Source organism: Thamnophis sirtalis, unplaced genomic scaffold (assembly GCF_051295495.1).
Source record: "Thamnophis sirtalis isolate CommonGarterSnake01/CBP01778 unplaced genomic scaffold, rThaSir2_p1.2 scaffold_8, whole genome shotgun sequence".
NCBI lineage: Eukaryota > Metazoa > Chordata > Lepidosauria > Squamata > Natricidae > Thamnophis > Thamnophis sirtalis.
This window is the reverse complement of record NW_028261388.1, coordinates 66391570-66413517: the sequence shown is the minus strand read 5'-3', so window position 1 is coordinate 66413517 and position 21948 is coordinate 66391570. Positions and strand designations below refer to the sequence as shown.

General features: G+C 41.9%; 1 protein-coding gene across 3 annotated transcripts in view; it reads left to right on the top strand.

The window, feature by feature from the left end:
• IL1RAPL1 (interleukin 1 receptor accessory protein like 1) overlaps nt 1-21948 on the top strand; it is an 881005-nt gene that overhangs the window by 426504 nt on the left and 432553 nt on the right. For all 3 annotated transcript variants that reach the window (XM_087721827.1, XM_087721828.1, XM_087721826.1), the window contains exon 3: nt 17105-17384. In XM_087721827.1, coding sequence (XP_087577953.1) covers nt 17105-17384 — 280 coding nt within the window. The remainder of the gene's footprint in view (nt 1-17104; nt 17385-21948) is intronic.

Here is a 21948-nt window from a genome sequence, read left to right as displayed (position 1 = left end):
ATTTTCTGCATCGCTTGCATGAGTGTTTCAAAATTTGCTCCTCTCTCTTTTTCTTGCTGAAGCATTGGCTGTATTGTCCTCTGGCCTCCCGCAGGTGAAGGGGCGGAAGTTGATGTAGAGCCAAGGGGGGCTGCTTTTCTACTCATAGTCAGCAAGTTTTAGAAGGTGTAAGATTATAAGTATGATGAGAAAAAGGCGTAAGAGACAGAAGAGGGGGGAGAGTGGAAATCTGGCTTAAGAAAGAGGATGAAAAAAGGAGAGAGAAAAGGGAGAGATAGTGAAAGAATAAAGAAAGAAATAGAAAGAAAAAAAGACTCTTCAGACTATTTTGTTCAAAATTTAAGGTGAGCCATCTATTGATATCCCAATGTCTTCAAAAAATAAATAAAAAGAAGACATATGGTAAGAAAAGAAAACCCCAAAAAAAGAAAAAGCAAGGGTGCTTCAAGCCACAAAAAAGAAAAAAAATGTAAGTAGTCAAAAAGTCAAAAAGGATAATAATAAAAAAGGAAAAAAGTCAATGTCAATATCTCCCCAGCAGAATGATGTGAAAGTAATGTTGAAAAAAGAAAACATGCCACCAAGCTAAAACAAATAGTCTTTTCAGACTTCCCCCCCCCCCAAGATAAAAGTCTTTCCAAGGTCATTCTCAGCCTCCTTTGCCACTTTATTATTTAGTCTAAGACAGAGCTCCAGATAAGAAAAAGCAGCAGCTGTGTAAATAAAGCCCCCTTTTTTTTAAAGTCAGATAAATTACAGGGGAAATTTTGGTAACAATAGTTCAAGTCCGCTAGATGGCAGTATTAGCTTGTATTAACTTCTTAGCTTGCATTAAAGCTTCCATAGCTTCTTTGTTTACAGATTACTAATTATTGAAACACAACCAAAAAGCTAAAAGAAAACAAAAAACAGATCTTCAGAGCACTTTAAGTTTAAATTCAATGTCCTCACAAACAAGGTCCAAAGTTAAAGATATCAACGGTAAAAAGAAAAACACAAAAAGCCTATTTGAATTACAAGAAAGTCCAGCCCGGTTTCCAAAGATAAAAAGAGAAACAGAAAAAAAAAATCCTTCAATTGGCAAAGCTTATACCCGCTGCTTTTCTCACTAGTCAGCCTTATTTTAAACTAAGTTTCCAAATTTAGAGTGTTCTCTTTCCAATAAAAAAAGATTTTAAAAACTCACAGCAAATGACATGTTCTTATCCAGTCTATTTAGGGCTGTCAGCAGTTTCAGTAGCCTTGCGGCTAATCCGGAAATCACTGGCAAAGAGGGTTTTTCCTAGGTCCCCAGAGACTTTGCGAACGTCTCTGGGTCCACTGGGTCTCCCCCTACCTTTCACTGTCTCTTCGGGACAGCTTGGGTCCAAAAAGAACCATCCAGATGATCCGGTTTAGATGGTCATTCAGGAGCAGCCTGAAAGTCCGTCTTCACACTGCTAAGCCCTGCCTTCTTCCTGGCAGTCGTTCTTGATTAAATGTTTGTAAAAAATATCACAGATATGCTTTTTCTTATATCTTTCAGGATATACACTTGTCCCATTTTATAAATCTTCCAAATTGTTTTAAAATCAACTATGAAATTGTCTTCTTAGATTATATCAATACATATTGACATTTTCTGATTACCATTAGCCAATTAGTAACGTCTCCAGCTGACTAACAGGAGAGAACCAATAAAACTAATGGTTATTAACTCCACCAAGCCATTGCAGAAATAGTTGGCACTTCTCAATACACATTAAAAATACAGGTGTGCAACTGTATGGCTAGTTGAAAATTCATGGATATGGAGGCTTTATTCTGTCAGTATTCATTGTCCCAGTGAGAGGCACAATGAATGTGAAAAGAGAAAACAAAAGTGGAAAACAATTGGCAGCTCACCAAGAAATAACAAATTATATTATTATTTTATTATTATATTCATGCTATTACAACATCCAGTTTTGCTTTGGTTTAAATGAATTAGCACAAAACAAGTAAAATGCTGAGTCAGGTCACCAGATTTATTTATTTACTTACTCAATTTATATAGATACCCATCTTACTTTTACGTAACTCTAGGTAGCTTAAAATAAAACAAATAAAAACACAAATTGCATAATATAAAACAAAAATAAAAACTTATAGCAGCCAGACTTCATTTAAAACAAATGCAGAAATTATTCTAGATTTGTTGCTGGTGTGGTACATTTATTTATTTATTTAGCATATGGCATGTCATATATGGACTTGCAATATATATTAAGGTTTCCCCTTGATTAGAAAAACAAAATAAAATATGAATATTAAAAAAAGATCTATATTCAGATGCCAATGTCTAGGCCATCTAACCATTGAAACACAGTATCAATTATATGAAAAAAATAAGATACTGGCCCAATATATCCAGTGGTGGGATTCAAATAATTTAACAACTGGCTCTCTGCCCTAATGATTTCTTCCAACAACCAGTTCACCAAACTGCTCAGAAAGTTAACAACCGGTTCTCCTGAAGTGGTGCAGACTGGCTGAATCCCACCACTGAGTATATCCCTTCAGCTTACAGATAGTCACCGGGGTCATTCAAAAGAGAGACAGATAGAAGAGCTCTACATGAAGTTCAGTTTTGCTACACATTCCAGAATCCATTTTTAAAGTAGCATTATTGTTAGTAAAATAAAATTGCTAGACATGACAAAAATCAGGGGAACAATAAGAATTTTATATATATTCTAGAACTCTTTTTTCTCTTGATCTTTCACTGGGTAAACAATCATAAAGTAACATTTTTTGAGTCTAGGAACTTCAAATGGGATAACTTACAGAATGTGTGCAAAATCCAGGATCCATGACTCCTAAAGAAATGAAGTTGGGAAAAGTTGTGGTTGCTTCAGTGCTCTACTGGTGACTGCTAAACTGCTGCTATGGTCATGTGATCTTCATTTTCAACATTCTGTGACAGTTCTCCAGTCCAAACTGGCAGGAATAGCAAATACCCCAGAAGATAGGTTATGATATAGAAGGATCTTGATAGCTGTCCTACAGCTGCCAAAAAAGCCAACACAGTCTTAGGTTGCATTAACAGAGGGATCGACTCAAGAATCACATGAAATGTAAGACCACACATGGCTGGAAACTAAAACATATAACGAACGGTTGCTGGAATTGGGTATGTCTAGTTTAATGAAAAGAAAGAGGTTTACAGGCTGTGTGCCTGGACCAGGTGTTTTCTCTTGGGCCTCCCACCCAGAGGCCTCGTAGAAGCAGACAGGTAGGCCCAAAAGTCACCCGAGTCTCCTCATCTTAGTGGTCTGCAGGATTTAAAATTATGAATTTGGTGGTCCCTGGGGTCCAAAAGGTTGGAGACCCCTGGTATAGGGTTTCCTGCCTGAGCAGGGGATTGGGTTAAGGTTCAAGGTCCCTCCCAAATCTGTTATTCTGTTCTGTTATTCTGTCACCTGCCTAATGGGATCAGAAGGGAAAAATAGGTAGGGAGGGAAGGAAGGAAGGAAGGAAGGAAGGAAGGAAGGAAGGAAGGAAGGAAGGAAGGAAGGAAGGAAGGAAGGAAGGAAGATTTCTGAAATGTTTACCCAACTGGGCATGGATTGTCTAGTACATCATACAATGTAGCCTTTCTTTCTCCCACCTCTCCATCCCTCTCCATCCCTCCCTTCTTCCTTCCTTCCTTGAGCCATGGTGGCACAGTGGTTAGAGTGCAGTACTGTCGGCTACTTCTGCTGACTGCCAGCTGCCTGAAATCTGGCAGTTCAAATCTCATCAGGTTCAAGGTTGACTCATCCTTCCATCCTTCCAAGGTGGTAAAATAAGGACCCAAATTGTTTAGGGGCAATATGCTTCCTTTCTTCCTTCCCTTCCTCCATCTCTCTCTTTCCCTCTCTCCCTCCCTCCCTCCCTCCCTTCTCTTTCTGAAGGGTCAGACTGCAGAAGAAAAAATTGCCTGGATTTACCAGCAAACAAATAAATTACAGCTGAGAATTTTATAGCAACCAAAAGGAATTTAGCATATAATTTTCACAAACCTTGATGCTATTTGAGTACTCTTTTGAAAAACATGACCTATTTTTTTAACCACAAATTTTGATTATAACATTATAAAGTAATTATATTATAAAGCAGTTATAAACTATGCCTTAAACTTTTCTTTATTGAAAAAGCAAGTCCTATAATATGTTTTCAATAAAGATTCGGTATTTACCTCTAGCTTTTCCTGTTGAGATTGCTTTTCCAATTCACTGTGCTTATCCCACTATTATATAGCATGAGATTAAATTTTATAAAATTATATTGAATAATGGAATAAATTTATCATGTTCCAATTTCCCATGTGAAATATAAAATATAAACATTTAAGACTTTAATCGTGATATAGTGCTTATTTTGAAATGTATTTCCCAATTGCATTTTTGAAGCAAAGACATAAAGATTTAAGCAAATTAATTTTGCAAAAAAAAAAAAATTAAACATTAAATCAGTGTTTTTCAACCACTGTGCCGCGGCACACTACTGTGCCGTGACATAGTGTAAGGTGTGCCGTGGGAAAATTACTTTATATATAGTCAATATAGGCACAGAGTTAAAAAAATTTAACATTTTCTAATGGTGGTGTGCCTCGTGATTTTTTTCATGAAAAAAGTGTGCCTTTGCACAAAAAAAGTTGAAAAACACTGCATTAAATGATGTAACTGCTTTCTAGGTTCACAGAATACATAAACCATCATGTAATTTTTATTTTTTTATTTTATTTTGGGAGTGAGTTGTACTACTTTTAGTAATTATGATTCTTGTCATAGGTAGATTATTCAAAACAATATGATCAAAAAATTCATAGCATCGCAGGACTGGTAAACCAGAATGTTGGTGAATGAATTGCTTTGGGGAAAAAAATAATTAGCCCTGTTTATATGTGATTTTCTGATCCAGGGAATAAATTTTGATGTTTCAAAACACTGCAGAACAGATGGATATTTCTGTGATTTCAAACAAACAATTATTAAAACAAGATTAAAGGGAATAGGGAGTCTTTCTCTTAACATATTTACTGATAAATAAAGGGCACAATGTACATTATTACTTATTTAGCGTATGGCATATCACACATACACATTTAGTTGAATTTAAGCCTAGTATCTCTTCCTATAAGTTAGGGCAGAGATACACAATACCCAGCTTCTAGTCCAAGGACCTCTACTGGTCTGTGGCCACTGGGCTATGCAAGCAGCGGGCAAGCATGAGTGTTATGGCTCATCGGCTGCCAGCAGAGGTAGCTGCAAATTCAGATGAGGAGGAAGTGGAGGGAAAGCCTGGGCCAGCTTTGGAGTCTTTGCAAGGCTCTGATAAGGGGCCAGCACTGAAAAAAATGATTTATGACAATTTTTCACACTTATGACTGTTGCAACATCACCATGATCTCATGATCAAAATTCAGATACTTGGCAATTATTTAGCATACTTGCAGTGTCCTGGGATCAGGTCATTGCGTTTTGCAACTTTCTGACAAGCAATGTCAATGGGGAAATGCGATTCATTTAATAACTGTAGTGATTCACTTAACAACTATGGCAAGAAAAATTGCAAAATAGGACAAAACTCACTTAAATGTCTTCTTGGCAACATAAATTTAGGGCTCAATTCTGGTTGCATGTCAAGGACTACCTGTATCTATATTTATGTTTATTTATTGATTAGGTCTTCTACCATTTTATGGCCTCATTGCTATAATAAAGTTATTTGATTTTGACTCACCCCTAGGTGACCCTGCTTTCTCTTCTGCCGAGGGAAAAAAGATGGTGTGAGGGTTTCAGGCTATAGAAGTGAGCTAGAACCAGAAGTTTTGGTGGCACACTGGCTTTCCAGATCTCAGGAGAACTGCAACTTCCCACAAGATTAGTGGAATGGGACACTGGAGTAGCACCTGGAATCCCATCTCTTGCTAGATCAGAAGCCCACGTATTTTGATTCAAATGCAAACAAGCTCACTTATAAATTTTCATTAAATATGGCTGTTCTTCCAGAAAGAATATGGCATTCCCTGAGAGAAAGTGTCCCTGGAGCTTTCATGAAACAACTTAGTTGTCTGAAACTTTGCCTCTTCACAAAAATGGCTCCTCGGGTAGATGTTACAAGTTATAAAACAAATAAAAAGAGTGTTTATAAAAGGCATAGCTGCTGAATTTCTGCATGAGTAGAGTCAGATATGAACTCACAATACTTAACTACTACTTAGGGTTTTTTTCAATCACTTTCGTTATATTATTTATACATATCAATGCATGAATGGTGTGGTACCTGGGTATTATATGTTTCAATACAAATAAACATACTCTTTTTACCCCTAGTTATTACATTTCATTTTCATTATTTCATATTGTTTACACATACCTTTTACTGTTATCCTTCAGGTCTAGACCTTCTTTCTGTTTTTTTGTATATCTTAGCATATTAATGTATATCTGCAAGCACACCAGCCATTGCCCCAGCCAAGCCCACCATGCATGCTCGCATGCCTTATGCTGGCTAGCTGGTTTCCAAGTCTCTGCCGCATATGCATGGGGGATGGGGCGCATGCGCATGGGCAGGGGGATGGGGCACATATGCGGGGGTGCTCGCATTGCATTTGGGGGGCTAACTTAGTGCCACGTGCCCCATTTTGGCTTTCAGGTTGGTGCAGGAGGCTTTTCAGGCCCAAAATGGTGTGTGGAGCACCGTGTGAGGCCCCCCACGCCCCATTTTGGACCTGGAAAGCCTCCTGCACCGACCTGGAAGCCAAAAATGGGTGGGGATTGCACATGCATGGGGAAGCGGGCTGAGGGCAGGGGATCATGCAAGCTTTGCATTATGGGTGCGGGCACGCTTTCAGCATGCAACAACAAAAAGGTTAGCCATTCTTTTCTTGTTGTCCTGGTCTTTTCCCATTATCCCTTGTATTATATGTTTTGGATCTATATGGTCAAATATTTCCTTAATGCTTTGAAACAGCTCCATTCCATTTAGCTTACCTTCACTTCCATCCTGCATTACATCTGTGTTTAGTAATTCTCCTTTTTGGTCAGTTGTCCAGTAATAATTAATTCAAAAAAGGAATTCCAGGTCACAATTGTAAATGTCTCATCAATAATCAGTCCAATCAATCTAAATTCACCAGGGGGTTATCTATGCCTCTTCAAGTCAGTTTTATATGTTTGGTGATATTCAGGTCTCTTAACTGAAGTTCTTATTTAATAATCAAATATCTAGTGGTCTTAGAGTAGATCCATGTCCAACAAATATTTTCAGTCTTTTTAAATGATTGTTTCCAAGTTTGCAAAATTCCCTTTTCATCAGCAGATGGTGCTCTCGCTTCAGTCTGCTTCAGCCTCGCTGCAATATTGTTGACAAGTACGATTTCAATTATTTTAAATTGTAAATCCAATAATTAAACAATATTAGTAAAAAGACTATAATTCCATCATTTTAAAATGCCTTTTCAATACCATGTCTTTTAACTTGGACAATCCAAATTTCTATTTATTTTTTTAAAAGTAATTTTTCTTCTTAAATTCTCCAGTATTTTTTTCCAAGTGCCTGCTTGCACTTTGACAAATAGTTCTAAATATACTTCTCTCTCAGATTTCTTGGAGTCAAATTTTAACAAAAAGTATTCTCTCACACAGTTCACACACCATCCACTTTCTCCACTCCAGTACTGTCTTAAGTATTCAGGCTATCCCTGGCTTCATGGCAGCCATTTTTCACTGCTACTGCTCTTTGTCTTAGGGGGCTTTCCAAGTCAGGGAGTTTTCAAGTCTCCTCAACTTGCAAGGTGGTCCCCCTTTACTTCACCACCCCTCCAGGGTGGCTATGGCTCAATTTGAGCCCTCTGATGGAGAGAGCTCAGAACAGGGCAGCAGAGCTCCGAAGGTGCCAGAAGTACAGCTGGAAGTCCAATACTACTTAGGTTTTAGAAGGGGGATATGATGGCATTAATGCAAGACGTGTATATATGTACTTGTTTCAGGTTATAGGAAGGCAGATTCCAAGTGAACATTAAAAAAAATTCCTGACAGGATGATTCAACAATGAAAGCAATTACTTAGATATGAGGACCACCCTTCATGAGATATATGCATCTGACTCTCAATATGGTCAGTTGGACTAAACATCTGGGATGTTTAATTCGGATTTTTGCACTGGGCGAGGTTGTTGGATTTGAAGGCCTCACCAGCCCTTCTGTCTCCATGATTCTAATTTACCCTGTTGTTTCAGTATCAGTTTACCAATGATGCAAGGCTGTACTCTTCCATAATAATAAAATAGCTGAATTGAGTTTTCTGATAAATCAATCCTGCTGTGTTCAATAAAGATTCCTGGTTATAATTTCTTCACCCTGTATTGGCTGTATTCACCATTGATACTAGGCTACTATTTTATCCATGATTTCTTGAATAAGCCACTAAGTTGAGTGAGCCCAAACCATAATCATTAAGCTCATACAACATACTGAGCCAAAATCAAACAAAATATTTGTAGTTTAGCACATTGTGTAAACCTAGTCAGTTCTTGCATGTAAGATATTTATATGTGAATCTCAAAATGAAGAACAATCAAAGACAGCCAAACAATAGAAAATTATACAATAAGATATTTATACAAATGACTGTTTGGTCTGAATAACCAAAGGTATTCAGGTAACATTTTGTGCATCCTTACATACTGTGCATATAGATGGTAGATCTAAAGAAAAGTATGCACACACACACACACACACACACACACACATGCACGCACACACACTATTACAGAAATGACAGAAAGTTAAAGCTCAGAATGAACTGAAATGTGCAAAGTGCATGTGTATGTGTGATCTGCATATTTATAATTTGGAATTTTTTATGCATTCAAGTCAGTTTTTATTCCTGGTGATTATTTGGATAGATCCCTGCCATTTTCTTGGCACTATTTGCCCTTGCCTTCTTAGCAAGAGAGAAGAAGAGGGAGTGGGGAGAAAGAGAGAGAGTGACTGGTTCAACACCAAGAGTAGAAGTTGCAGTCTCCTGACTTCTAGTCTATTGCCCTTAATAACTACCCCAAACTGGTTCTCTAACAATGGATTGTGTTTTTAAAGAAAAAGAAAAAATATATATGCAACTTTAGTATTATCTGCTCAATGAAGACAACAAAATGCAAGTAATAAAGAGATGGCAGAATTATTAAATTTCTATATTGACTGTGTCTTCTCCAACAAGAGGTTAGGCATTCCACCAAGTAATTGTGAAGAGTGAGATATATGATTGATGCTTGTATATATTTTGGTTACGGGAGATGTATGTTTTCTTCAGGGCCAGATGAATTATATCCTAGAAACCTGGTGCTAGTTTGACCAAATCTTTAGCCTTCCTTCCTTCTATCTTAAAATGGATTATAACTTGATTGCCTCCACCAGAGAAGTGTTCAGTTCCCTCCTTCATAGTGTCACACCTGTTCCCATTCCTTCCTTTTACCTTTCAACAGACTTTTTACTGGACACTTCATGGCTTTGAAACTGAGCAGTTGTGGATTGTTTATACAAATGATATCTTTGCCCTGGGAACCTTTGTCTGTCAGCTTAACTCTACTAGAAAGGGAGAATGCTTATCACATTTGTGAAATAGAGTTTAGAGTTTAAAGTTTATTGGTTTTATATGCCGCCCACTCCCGAAGGACTCCAGGTGGCTCACAATAAACAGGGGAGGGAATAAATAAGACAATCCAAACAATTTAAAAATCCACAACAGTCACAATTAAGACGGGGCTGGATGCTTTAACAGCCCCCAGCCTGCCGGAACAGCGAGGACTTAGTAGCTTTACGGAAGGCCGGGAGGGTAGTAAGGGTCCGGATCTCCACGGGCAGCTCGTTCCAGAGGGCCGGAGCAGCAACAGAGAAGGCTCTCCCCCCGGGGGGTCGCCAGCCGGCATTGGCTGGCAGATGGAACCCGGAGAAGGCCAAGCCTGTGCGATCGAATTGGTCTTTGGGAGGTAATTGGCAGGAGGCGGTCTCTCAGGTACCCAGGTCTGATGCAATGTAGGGCTTTATAAGTAACAACTAGCACCTTGAAGTGAGTCCGGAGACCAATGGGCAGCCAGTGCAGTTCGCGAAGGATAGGTGTAACGTGGGTGTACCTAGGTGCACCCACAATCACTCGCACGGCTGCATTCTGGACTAGCTGAAGTCTTCAAACACTTTTCAAGGGCAGCCCCATGTAAAGCGCATTACAGTAGTCCAGCCTTGAGGTCACGAGGGTGTGAGTGACTATCTGAAGTGCCTCCCGGTCCAGATAGGGTCGCAATTGGTGCAAAGACCCCCCTGGTCACAGCCGATAACTGGTGATCTAAAGTCAGCTGTGGATCCAGGAGGACTCCCAAATTGCGAACCCTCTCTGAGGGGCGTATAATTTCACCCCCCAGACTGAGAGATGGAATAATTAGCCAATCTTTGGGAGGGAACATCAATAGCCATTCGGTCTTGTTGGGATTGAGTGCAAGCTTGTTCGTTCCCATCCAGACCCTGACAGCCTCCAGGCACTGGCCCATCACTTCTACTGCTTCACTGAGTTGGCACGGGGCGGACAAATACAATTGTGTATCGTCCGCATATTGGTGGTATTTAATCCCGTGCCGCCGTATGATCTCACCCAGCGGCTTCATGTAGATGTTAAATAGGAGGGGGGACAGGACCGAACCCTGCGGCACCCATAATTGAGGGGCCTCGGGGTTGACCTCTGTCCTCCAATCAACACCGACTGCGACCTGTCCGAGAGGTAGGAGGAGAACCACCGAAGAATGGTGCCTCCCACTCCCACCTCTCGCAACCATCGCAGAAGGATACCATGGTCGATGGTATCGAAGGCCGCTGAGAGGTCAAGGATCACTAGGATAGAGGACTGACCCCTATCCCTGGCTCGCCAGAGATCATCGATCAGCGCGACCAAAGCAGTTTCCGTGCTGTAGCCAGACCTGAAACCAGACTGAAAGGGATCCAGATAATCGGTTTCATCCAAGGACCGTCGGAGTTGAGAGGCCACCACTTTCTCAACAACCCTCCCTACAAAGGGGAGGGTGGAGACCAGACGATAGTTGCTCAAAATGGCTGGGTCCAGAGACGGTTTCTTCAGGAGGGGTCTCACCACCGCATCCTTTAAGAGGAGTGGGAAGGATCCCTCCGGGAGAGAGGTGTTAATTATCGTCTGGATCCAGCCGCGTGTTACCTCCCTGCTGGTCGAAACCAGCCAGGAAGGGCATGGGTCCAGTATACAAGTGGAGGCGCTCACCGCTCCCATGGCCTTGTCCACTTCCTCAGGCGTGACAAGTTGAAACTCAATCCATAAACTCCGCTCAAGACCTTCCCCCGGTACCTTGGCTGGTACCGTGCAATTGGAGTCCAGGTCTGTCTGAATCCGAGTGACTTTATCCGTTAAATACTGAACAAATTCCTCAGCTCTACCTTGCAAAGGTTCATCCTTGTCCCTCCCTTTCAGGAGAGAGCGGGTTATCCTAAACAAGGCGGCTGGGCGCGATTCAGCGGACGCAATAAGAGCGGCAAAATGCGAACATTTCACCACCCATATTGCCACAAGATAGGCTCTGATATAGGCTCTCATCAGTGCTTGGTCTGACTCAGACTTACTGGCCCTCCAGCGGCACTCTAGATGTCTCTTTTGGCACTTCATCTCCCGGAGTTCCTCGGTAAACCAAGGAGCTCTCCTGAATCCGCTACCTCGGAGAGGCCGCAAAGGCGCAATCCGGTTTAGAGCTCCCGTCGCAGCTGCATTCCAGGCAGCGACTAAGGACTCAACCGGACTGTGGACGAGAGTGTCAGGTATCATTCCAAGCGCCGTCTAAAATCCCATAGGGTCCAACAGGCGTCTGGGGCGGAACCACCTAATCGGTTCCTTCTTCCTACAGTGGAGGATTGGTCTCCGAAAGTCAAGCCTCAGTAGGAAGTGATCAGACCATGACAAGGGCAGGATCTTAATACCCCTCAATTCTAGATCATGCCTCCACTGCTCCGAGAGGAATACGAGGTCAAGTGTGTGACCCGCTGAATGAGTCGAACCCCGGATTACTTGGGTCAAGTCCATGGCTGACATGGAAGCCATGAACTCCTGCGCCCCATCAGAGTGCTCACCAAGTGTAGGTAGGTTGAAGTCCCCCAGCACCATAAGCCTGGGGAACTCTACCCCCAGCTCGGCTACTGACTCGAGGAACGAGGGGAGGGCTGTTGCAACGCTGTTGGGAGGTAGGTACGTTAACAGCAAGCCCACTTGACCCCCAAGGTCCAACTTCAACAACAAGGACTCACACCTGACAAGCTCTGGAGCAGAGATCCTATGAGGAACTAATGACCTTCGGACAATGATGGCCACTCCCCCACCCCTTCCCTGGGGTCGCGGCTGTTGGAGCACCTGAAATCCCTCTGGGCACATTTCAGTGAGGGGGACCCCTCCCTCAGGGCCCAGCCAGGTTTCAGTTATACATGCCAGGTCTGCCCCCTTGTCTACTATTAGGTCCCGGATGAGGGGAGCTTTATGAGCCACAGACGTGGCATTTAGCAACAACAGCCTGAGACCAGGGCCCTGACAATTCTCGCCATCTGGCCCTGGAGTGGAACTAACAGGGCTGGAAGGGGGAATCGCTGTGACATAGCGGACCCTCCTTCCCCGGTAATGGCTAGCCCTGAAGTTCCCGTCGTACCTGCCCCTCCCCATAATGACCGTAATGCTCCGGCCCACCCCCGCAACCGTAGACCCCATTCCCCTCTCACGGCCTCCGCTCCTTCTGGCAGGTGATTTGAATCAGTCATACTAGGATGGGAGGTAGGCCTGGGCCCCCCTACCACTTCTGCAATCACACTCAGTGGAGGAGGTACCAGGTTATAATCCCAATCCTAACATACATACACAGCCACTCATCCAGACAGTCCCCACATAAGTCAATTAAAACACAAAAACTACAACAATAATGAGATTAAAAAGTGGGTACAGACATCAAACAGGCACACCATACACACCACATTCATTAAAATTTGCGGAGTACTGCGCTAGTGTGATATAAAAGCGATGGTATAAAGGAGGAGGGAGAGCTGCTCCGCTCCTCTCCCTTCCTCTAGGTCCCAGAAAGACACCCAAGGCCAAAGGTCCAAAAGTCGGTATTGTGCAGGGTGATTGTAGCTGGAGGGGGGGGGGCAAGGTGTAGACGCCCAATGTTAGCAAGCAGCAACTTTCCAGTCTCACACCCTCCAGATCAAAATGAAGATTAACACAATCACCTATAACAGGCCACATGCAGGGGAATGCCTTGTCTTCCCCCTCTCCTGAGGATCTAAAAGGTTAAAGTCTGGGGGTCCAAAGTCTGGGGGTGGCTTGAACAGATCGAGAAGGAGGAAGGGAGAGCACCGATCTTTAAGATGCCAAGTCCTCACCCCTAAGGCTGCCATCCTCTATTGCTCCGGACCCTAACCCAACCCTAACCCTAGCCCTAACCCTAATCCTAACCCTAAATCTAACTCTAACCCTCACCCTGACCCTAACCCTAATCCAACCCTAACCCTGATCCTAACCCTGACCCTAACCCAACCCTAATCCTAACCCTAATCTTGACCCTAACCCTAACCCTACCCCCAACCCTAACCCTAACTCTAACCTCTATCAGTCCTTCCCACAGGCCGAGTGCACCATCAGATGGACGCTGCCCAAGTACCTATACCTATCTATAAACCTATCTCTACCTATCTCTACCTATCTCTACCTATCTATACCTACTTATACCTATCTATACCTAGCTATCTAGGGGCAGTGGCGGGTAGCAAGCAGTCAGAGGAGGACGGTTGTTACAGGCCAAAGCAGATGGTCGCAGGCCAAGGCGGTGGAGAGTCAATGCTGGGTAGGGAGATGGTAAAGGCTCCACAGCAACAAGGGGGGGGGGCAGAAGGGCCAATGTCCAGCATGCAGACAGAATGAGGAGACAAGGCTGCAGTGGCAAGAGGCAAGCAAGGTGAAGAAGGGCTCTCCCCTCTCCTATTCCCTGGGCTCTGAAACGCCAAACGTTGTAACCGCTGCTACCAGCAGCACAGCGCCGCCATCTTCCTCTCCGCACTGGAGTATAGTCCGGGCCGCCGAGATGGTCACAGCCAGGCAAGTAAAATGTCAATACTGGGCAGGAAGGATTTTACACGCCCAGACCCGCAGAAGGGCAAAGAGGAGAGGCTGTGACCGTGGGCAAAGCGAGCGGAATGGAGGGGGGGTGTCCAAGGAAGGCGACGGCGACGGCAAGCACAGCCAGCCGCCTGATCCACCAATCCCAAAAAGTCCCCGATATACCCCCACCTTTCTGGGGCGATGATAAATAGTAGGGTCCCCAGGCTCACCGCTCAGTTGGAATAAAGTCAAAATAAAGTCCACAAACGCCATAAATTAAGATAGAGCACTGCCATCATGATGAAGAAGGAGGAGGCAGCGTCACTCCTGGTTCTTGAATGCTTTTTTCAGGGCTTCAGATGTCCGATCCTCTCTCCTCTCTCTCCCTAAACTCCAAAACTCCGAAAATGCCAAAGGTTATAAATAAATGCTGCTGTCCGGCTGGACGCTAGAGTAGAACGCTGCTGTCAGCAGCGCGGCGCCGTCTCCCTCTCCACGCCACAGTGTGTAAATCTAGGCCGTAAATCCAGGCCGCCGAGAGTTTCCCCATTCACGAACTTCAGAAAACTTCCAGGTGCCTGGTCCTCTCTCCTCTCTTACTCCCCAGACTCCAGTCCTCCTCGGGTGACCTTTGGTAATAAATTAACAGGTTTCGAAGGCTCTCTGAGGTCTTTTTTCATCCGGTTTTCTACAGAGCGAGAAAGCCAGGCAGCCATTCAGGACTCGCACATGCACAATAGCAATGGTTAATTGTTCACACTGTCAGGAAGTTTCTCCTTAGTTTTAGGTTGCTTCTCTTTTGTCCAGTTTCCATCATTGCTTCTTGTTTTGCTTTCTGCTGCTTTGGAAAATACATTGCCCCACCCCCTCTTTGTGACAACACCTCAAAAGCCTGTTTTTGTGATGACCAGTAGGTGTAATAGTGACGGGTTGGTGACCAAATCAGCAGCCTTCTTGGTTCTGCTTGGGCTTTGGTTTGGGCACACTGTGCTACTTGCACTGCTTTAGCTCAAGGTCCAAAGCTATGGCCATCCAGTACCAATCTTGGATCTGCTCTGGGATTCCATGGTAGATGCAGGCCTGTAGTAATTCTCGGTCCAGGCCTTCCTTTAAATGGTAAACCAGCAGTCGGTCTGGCCACTCTCTCAGTTTGCCGGCCACTCTGCGGAACTCCCCAACTTCCTCCTTCACTGCTTTAGGTCTCAGAATTTCATTTCAGCCTGCAGGGCTTGGGATTTGTTTTCAAATCTGGCTCTCAGCAACCCCGGGAAGACATAGACATTCCCCAGCTCTGGCATGTCTTCATCATGGAATCTCATCACCCACTCCATGGCTTCTACCACTAGATTGGTGGCCATGGCATTCACCATCACAATGTCCGATGGATAGGCTGGGGCATAGTGGTCTAGATTAGCCCACATCTGGTTGAGGAAGAATGCCAACTTCTCTGGGTCTTTATTAGTGGTGGGTCTGCTGGCAGAGGAGGGAGGGTGAAGTTAGCCCCACTGGACTCGCTGCTCGTTGCTGCCATGGCAGGCTACATCTTTGGCTTGGGCTTGCTGCCCCAACTGGCTGGGGAGGCAGGCTGGCTACTCAGTCTGCTGTGGTTGGGCTTGGACTCCAGAGGGTTAGACATGGCTGAGCTGCTGAAGCCGCTGTCACCACAGATGGCCTAGGTTAGTGCATTGGCTCCACTCTTCAGCTCTCCATGTGGTTGAATCTCTCCGTCAGCTGCTCTACCAATGGGCTGTGAAGGATGGTTAGGTACTTCCATTTTTTGTGCTCATCCCACTCAGCAGTCCTCTTTGCCTTCCATTTGGAATGAGGGCAGTTGACGATTGAGGAGACCTCAGGGGGAACTCTGCTTCAGTGGCTTTTGGTACCCCACTGCACCAAGTTTCCCCCTCTGCTCGGTAGAGTTCCTCGGTGGTTAGGGCATCCTTTCATATTGCTGGCCTTTTAGTCTTTTCCACACAGGCCTATGGCCTGGTTGCCAGTGGAAGGATTGTCTCTTTGGCCTGACCTGCTGGCTGTGTAGCCCTGGGGCCTTGCTTCGCTTAGCAGCTGCTTCCTCCGTCTTTTCCATTTCTGATCTCCCTTGAGTCTTTTCCATCCTCCTGGTTTTGTCAGGTAGTGGCCAGGGCTTGGGGTAGGTTTAAGAGAGTTGGTTTAATGTCAAGGTTCCGACTAATAAACCCAAGCAAATCAGAACTCTGAGACTAGGATCCTCCTCAAAGCTCATCTTTATTGAATATATCATATTGGCACAGCTTCAAAGGAAACCAACTCTAAATCTTTCCCAGAGTTTCAGTATAATTAAAATAGGAATTAACCCCAGCCCCAAGTGTCACAGGTCATGTTGGCCAATTGGGTTAATTGACGGGTTGTTCAGGCACTCCTTTCCTGACTTTAGCCGTTGCCAATAGAGATGACTTTGGTTCTCATGAGCAATCTCTCTGTTGTTTCCATTAAGGCATTCCAACCTCCTTCCCCCCTTCCCCTTCTGTGTGGCAATTGAGAAACAGAAAAAAGGCTGCTGCCAGGTTTGGTTCGAAGTTGACAGAGATTCTGTGCAGTTTGCAATTCCATTAATAGAAGAATAAAACAATTACAGAACAACTATAAAACATGAACACTTTTAATCAGTGTTGTTTTAGGAGTTCAAAGGGGAGAATGGTACCTTATTGGTGTTGGATTGAAATTCTCTGAAATCATGAAGGAAGATGTGATGTTCTATGCTGAAGAAAAAACAGTAATGATAAGGAAATGTCATGACTGTTCTTGAAAAGATTAAACTTCTCAAATATGTATTGTCTCCCTTCAGTATTTCTCTTATTAATTGCATAGTTCCAAATCAAAACATAACATTGTACACTGAGCAGAAACTATTTAATATTTTGCAGAATACAACTTCTTAAAACTCATTTTTGCCCCTCTTTTTTCTCCTTTTTCAGCAGATGGATGTACTGACTGGTCAGTGGATTACAAAAAGTATCAAGTCTTAGTAGGAGAACCTGTTCGTATAAAATGTGCATTGTTTTACGGTTATATAAGAGCAAATTATACCATAGCACAAAGTGCTGGACTCAGTTTAATGTGGTACAAGAGTTCTGGACCCGGAGATTTTGAGGAACCTATAGCTTTTGATGGAAATAGAATGAGCAAAGAAGAAGATGCTATTTGGTTTCGTCCAACACTGGCACAAGACAGTGGGCTTTATGCATGTGTCATAAGGTATGTTTTAACCTTTTTTATCAGCAAGAAATACATAAACAATATTTATTATTATTAATTCTTCTGACTAAATCACTTTGCTGTCTAAATTATCTTGATTGCACCATTTTTAAATAGAAACTATCTTCATGATGTTTATGTTTAATTGAAAAATAGTTTACAAATGTATTTGGTTTGTCTTCAACTACATTTATATTCTAGGAAGCATTCCTGAATGAGTTGTTTTGATTATCCTGTCTTTGAAGTTTTTATTGTTAACAGAAATATGCATTGGTATGTTGCATACTGTATATCTCTCACCTGGTAGGGTATGGGCCACAGTAAAATGGTTTTCAAAGTAGTTTATATATTAGAAATCCTAGTTTGCATAGAATAGATGAATTTGCTTATCGCAAAACTATATTTCTGTTGTGATTGTGACATACAACTTGTGGCCTGAAAGGGTCAAAATTGATCAATTGTATCCTTAGTGTTGACTGATTATGTTTCATAAGTCTTTGGTGCAATTAAATCTATACATTTTCTATCTTATAAAAAGCTTATATGAAATCCATGATGGAAATCAATATTTACAGGCTTATTTTGTCACAACCATGTTAGTTGGAAGACTTCAGCTTGCAATCTAAGAGTAAATGATAAAGAACATGAATAAATTAAATAAAAGAGGGGGATATATGTTGTGTGTCTATGAATCTAAAAGAAAGACAAAGGTTATACCAGATTTGAATAAGGATTCTTGGATCTTGTGGAATGAGTTGATGAGAACATAAAGTTAAGTGAAAGTTTATAATTACAAAAGGAGTGACTAAAATGATGTTTAAATATGAATTGGTGCCATTTATGCTGTTGTGGGTATGTATAAAAGTATGAATCGATAGGTTGGTGATAGTTACCTGTGAAAGGTTAATAATGAATTGTGATAATGGAAGAACCAAAAATAATTTTATGTAAAATAAAATGTACTGAATGAATGTACTACAGTTGGGCAAAATATATTTTCTAATAAGTGGCACAAATAGATTTTTTGAAATGAAATGAGAACGTTCAGAAATATGAGACTTAACCTTTATACATATGCATATATTCCCAAACTAATTATCATTTTTTATAGTTTCTGCTTTTGAAATGCATATTCTTCTATTTCAGTTTATTCTATAACACTAAAATTATTCATACTGAGATATATTTTTCTCCCTGTGGAGAAAATGGACAGCATCTGGGCTCCCTTTTAGATTTTGAAAATTATCAGAGAATATAGAATTAATTTAGACAGAGGTTAAATGATGCATATAAAAATGTAAGAAAATCCTTGCAGAGAAAATGCACAATTTATTGCTAAATAGCTTGAAACATTTTGCTTATTTTTCTTTGTAGAAAAACTGTAAAAATCTGTGATAGCTCTTAATTGACACATATTGTAGATAAGATGTAGTTACCTGCATATTGCAGGATCCACAACAAATTAAAAACCTAGATGTATAGCTGGAAAGAAGACATACCCTGTAATGACCCAGGACAAGGCACAAAGGCACAGAGTGAACTGGTAGTTCAAACTCCCCTTTATTGCTCCAACTTTCCCCCAAATGCTCCCACATTTATGGCAAACCCCGGAGCAAAGCACTCATATATATATACACACACAGCAGCCTCTGGCTGCAAGTAGCCTAGCAAAGTAGTCAGCAGCTTCAAAGCAAGAAGGCCAGCACAGCAAAGAAACAAGGCAATGAATCCACAAATGAAGGAATAAAGCAAGAAAAAACTCCAGATGTCAGCAACAGTGCACAAAACTTCATAAATTCAGTGTTTGTTCCCAACAAATGCCCCTCCTCACAGCATCTCCTTAAGTCTAAGTCCCCAGGTGTGCCTTGTGAAGAGGAGCAGGGCACTCTCCTCCTGAGTCATCAAGTCAGTCTGCACTGTTCCTGCCTCCTCTCTACTCTCCACGCGTGGGGATCAGGAGGAGGCAATCCTTGTTCATCGCCTGAGCTCCATCAAACCGCATTTTCACTGCCTGCCCTCTCTTGGTCATCCTGCCCCTGTTCCTCCTTGCTGGCTCAAAGGGCCCAGGGCCGCCTCATCCTGCTCCGCCCCCATTTCTCTGAAGCCAATGAGGCTGCTCCCTCAACCTCCATTGGCTCCAGCTCTGGCTCATCCTCCTCCATGGATCCAGGCTCCAACAGTGGCATGACATACCCATTATTTAAATTGTCTAGTTTCATAATCACAATAAAATACAAACAGAAATAAAACCATATTATGCTGTATTTCTCAAATATTTAGCAACTATTACTAATAATGTTCTTTTCTCCCTCCAACCATTAGGTTTCATTTTTGCCTTATTATGCACTTTATTATCTTTAGAATAAACAAGTATTTATTTTGTATTTACTTTTAGATAGAAACACAACACATGAACAGAATCTAAATGTAAATAATTGCTTAGGTTCAGGCCTATATCCTAAGATATTAGGAGAGTGTAAGGACTTGCCTCTCCTATCCCTGGAAGAAATCAGAATTCTTGACACAGGCAACATTTCAAAAGGAACTTTTATTGGCAATAGTGATAGCAAGAAGAATAGGCAGGATCTAAAGTTCTTGCTCAAAGTTATTAGGTTAAAAGATGTAGAAACCTCTCCCCTCTGTCCAATCTGAGGTGAGCCAATCCACAAGTGTGAAGTTGTTGTGGGAACTGCAAACTGTGAAGGTGATAAGTTGTTCTCAAACACTGCTTCCTTGTCCCTCTCAAGCTGAGACAAAACAGATAGCCCCAGGCTCATCCCTCCCCCTTCCTATTCCCAGGAAGATACATCAAAGTAAAGGAAAACACAGAAATAAGAAAAGATCATTAAATATTACCAGGGCCCCCTCATGATAGGGATCTATGGGGACCTGACAGATTCAGCAGTATCTGTGATTTTAGTTTGTTGAAAATACTGTGTAGTTTCAATGATTTATTCAGCAGTTTGTTTAGAGATATACTGAGTATTTTTAATCACCATTACATACAAACAAATGCAAGTATTAGAAATAACAACTGAGATGGTCAAAAATCAAGTAAAAAAGGTAAAGAATTGGACATCACCTGGAAAGGACCAATTACATGGTTTCTGGCTCAAATATCTGACCAGTTTACATGCAATATTGGCCAGGCAACTGAATGAAATTTTACAAAAGGGCCAAATTGATGAATGGTTGACAACTGGAAAAACATACTTGATTCAGAAAGATGCAACTAAAGGAACAACACCTGAAAACTACAGACCAATAACATGCTTGCCAACAACCTTCAAATTACTCACAGGCATTATTGCAGATAACATGATGGATTATTTGGAAACAAACAACATCTTGCCAGTAGAGCAAAAAGGCAACAAAAGAAGGAGCAGGGGCACAAAAGATCAGCTCCTAATTGATAAAATGATATTAGAAAATTGTAAGAACAGAAAAACTAACTTGAATATGGTCTGGATTGATTACAAAAAGGCATTTGACTCACTGCCACATAGTTGGATCATAAAATGCTTAGAAACAACTGGCATTAGCAAAAATATTACATCCTTTACTGAAAAGGCGATGAAACAATGGAGAACTGAGTTGGCAGTAGGGAATGAGATCTACGGAATGGTTAATATCAAGCGAGGAATTTTCCAGGGTGATTCACTTTCACCTCTTCTCTTCATCATCGCAATGATCCCACTATCAGTAATCTTTAAAAAAATGAAATTAGGCTACCAAACAGCCAAAGAAACTGAAAAAATTTCACATTTACTATATATGGATGATTTGAAACTCTATGGAAAGTCAGGAATAGAAATCCAATCATTGACAAACACAGTCTGAGTATTCAGCACCGATATTTCAATGCAGTTTGGCATGGAAAAATGCGCCACTGTATCCATAAAAAGGGGCAAAATCACTGCATGTGAGGGAATTGAAATGCCCAATGGCCAACTAATTAAACGCAACGAAAATGAAGCCTACAAATACTTAGGCATTCTGCAGTTGGATAACATCAAGCATGGAGAAGTAAAAACTATGGTCAGGCGAGAGTACGCCAACAGAGTTAGGAAAATTTTGAAATGTAAATTGAATGGTGGAAATACAATCAAGGCCATAAATACCTGAGCAATACCAGTTATAAGATACACAGCTGGTATAGTTAACTGGACACAAGCTGATTTGGACATTTTGGACCGAAAAACCAGGAAACTAAGGACAATGCACTACAGTTTACATCCACGTGGTGATACTGATAGACTATACCTGCCACGAAAATCAGGTGCACTGGCTGATTATTTAAAAAAAAGTCAAGAACATCTATTAATCGAAGTAAAGAACAAAAATCTACTGAAGGCCCAACAGGCGAAACAAGAATACAGAAAAGGTGATAAAATCAAGAATGGAGAGTTGGCAGAACAAAGCACTGCATGGCCAATTTCTGGAAAAAATAAAAGATAAAGTGGACAGTGAACAGGTACATTAAAGAAAGAAACAGAGTCACTAATCCTGGCTGCGCAAGAACAAGCTATCCGCACAAATGCCATTAAGGCCAAAATCAAAAAAT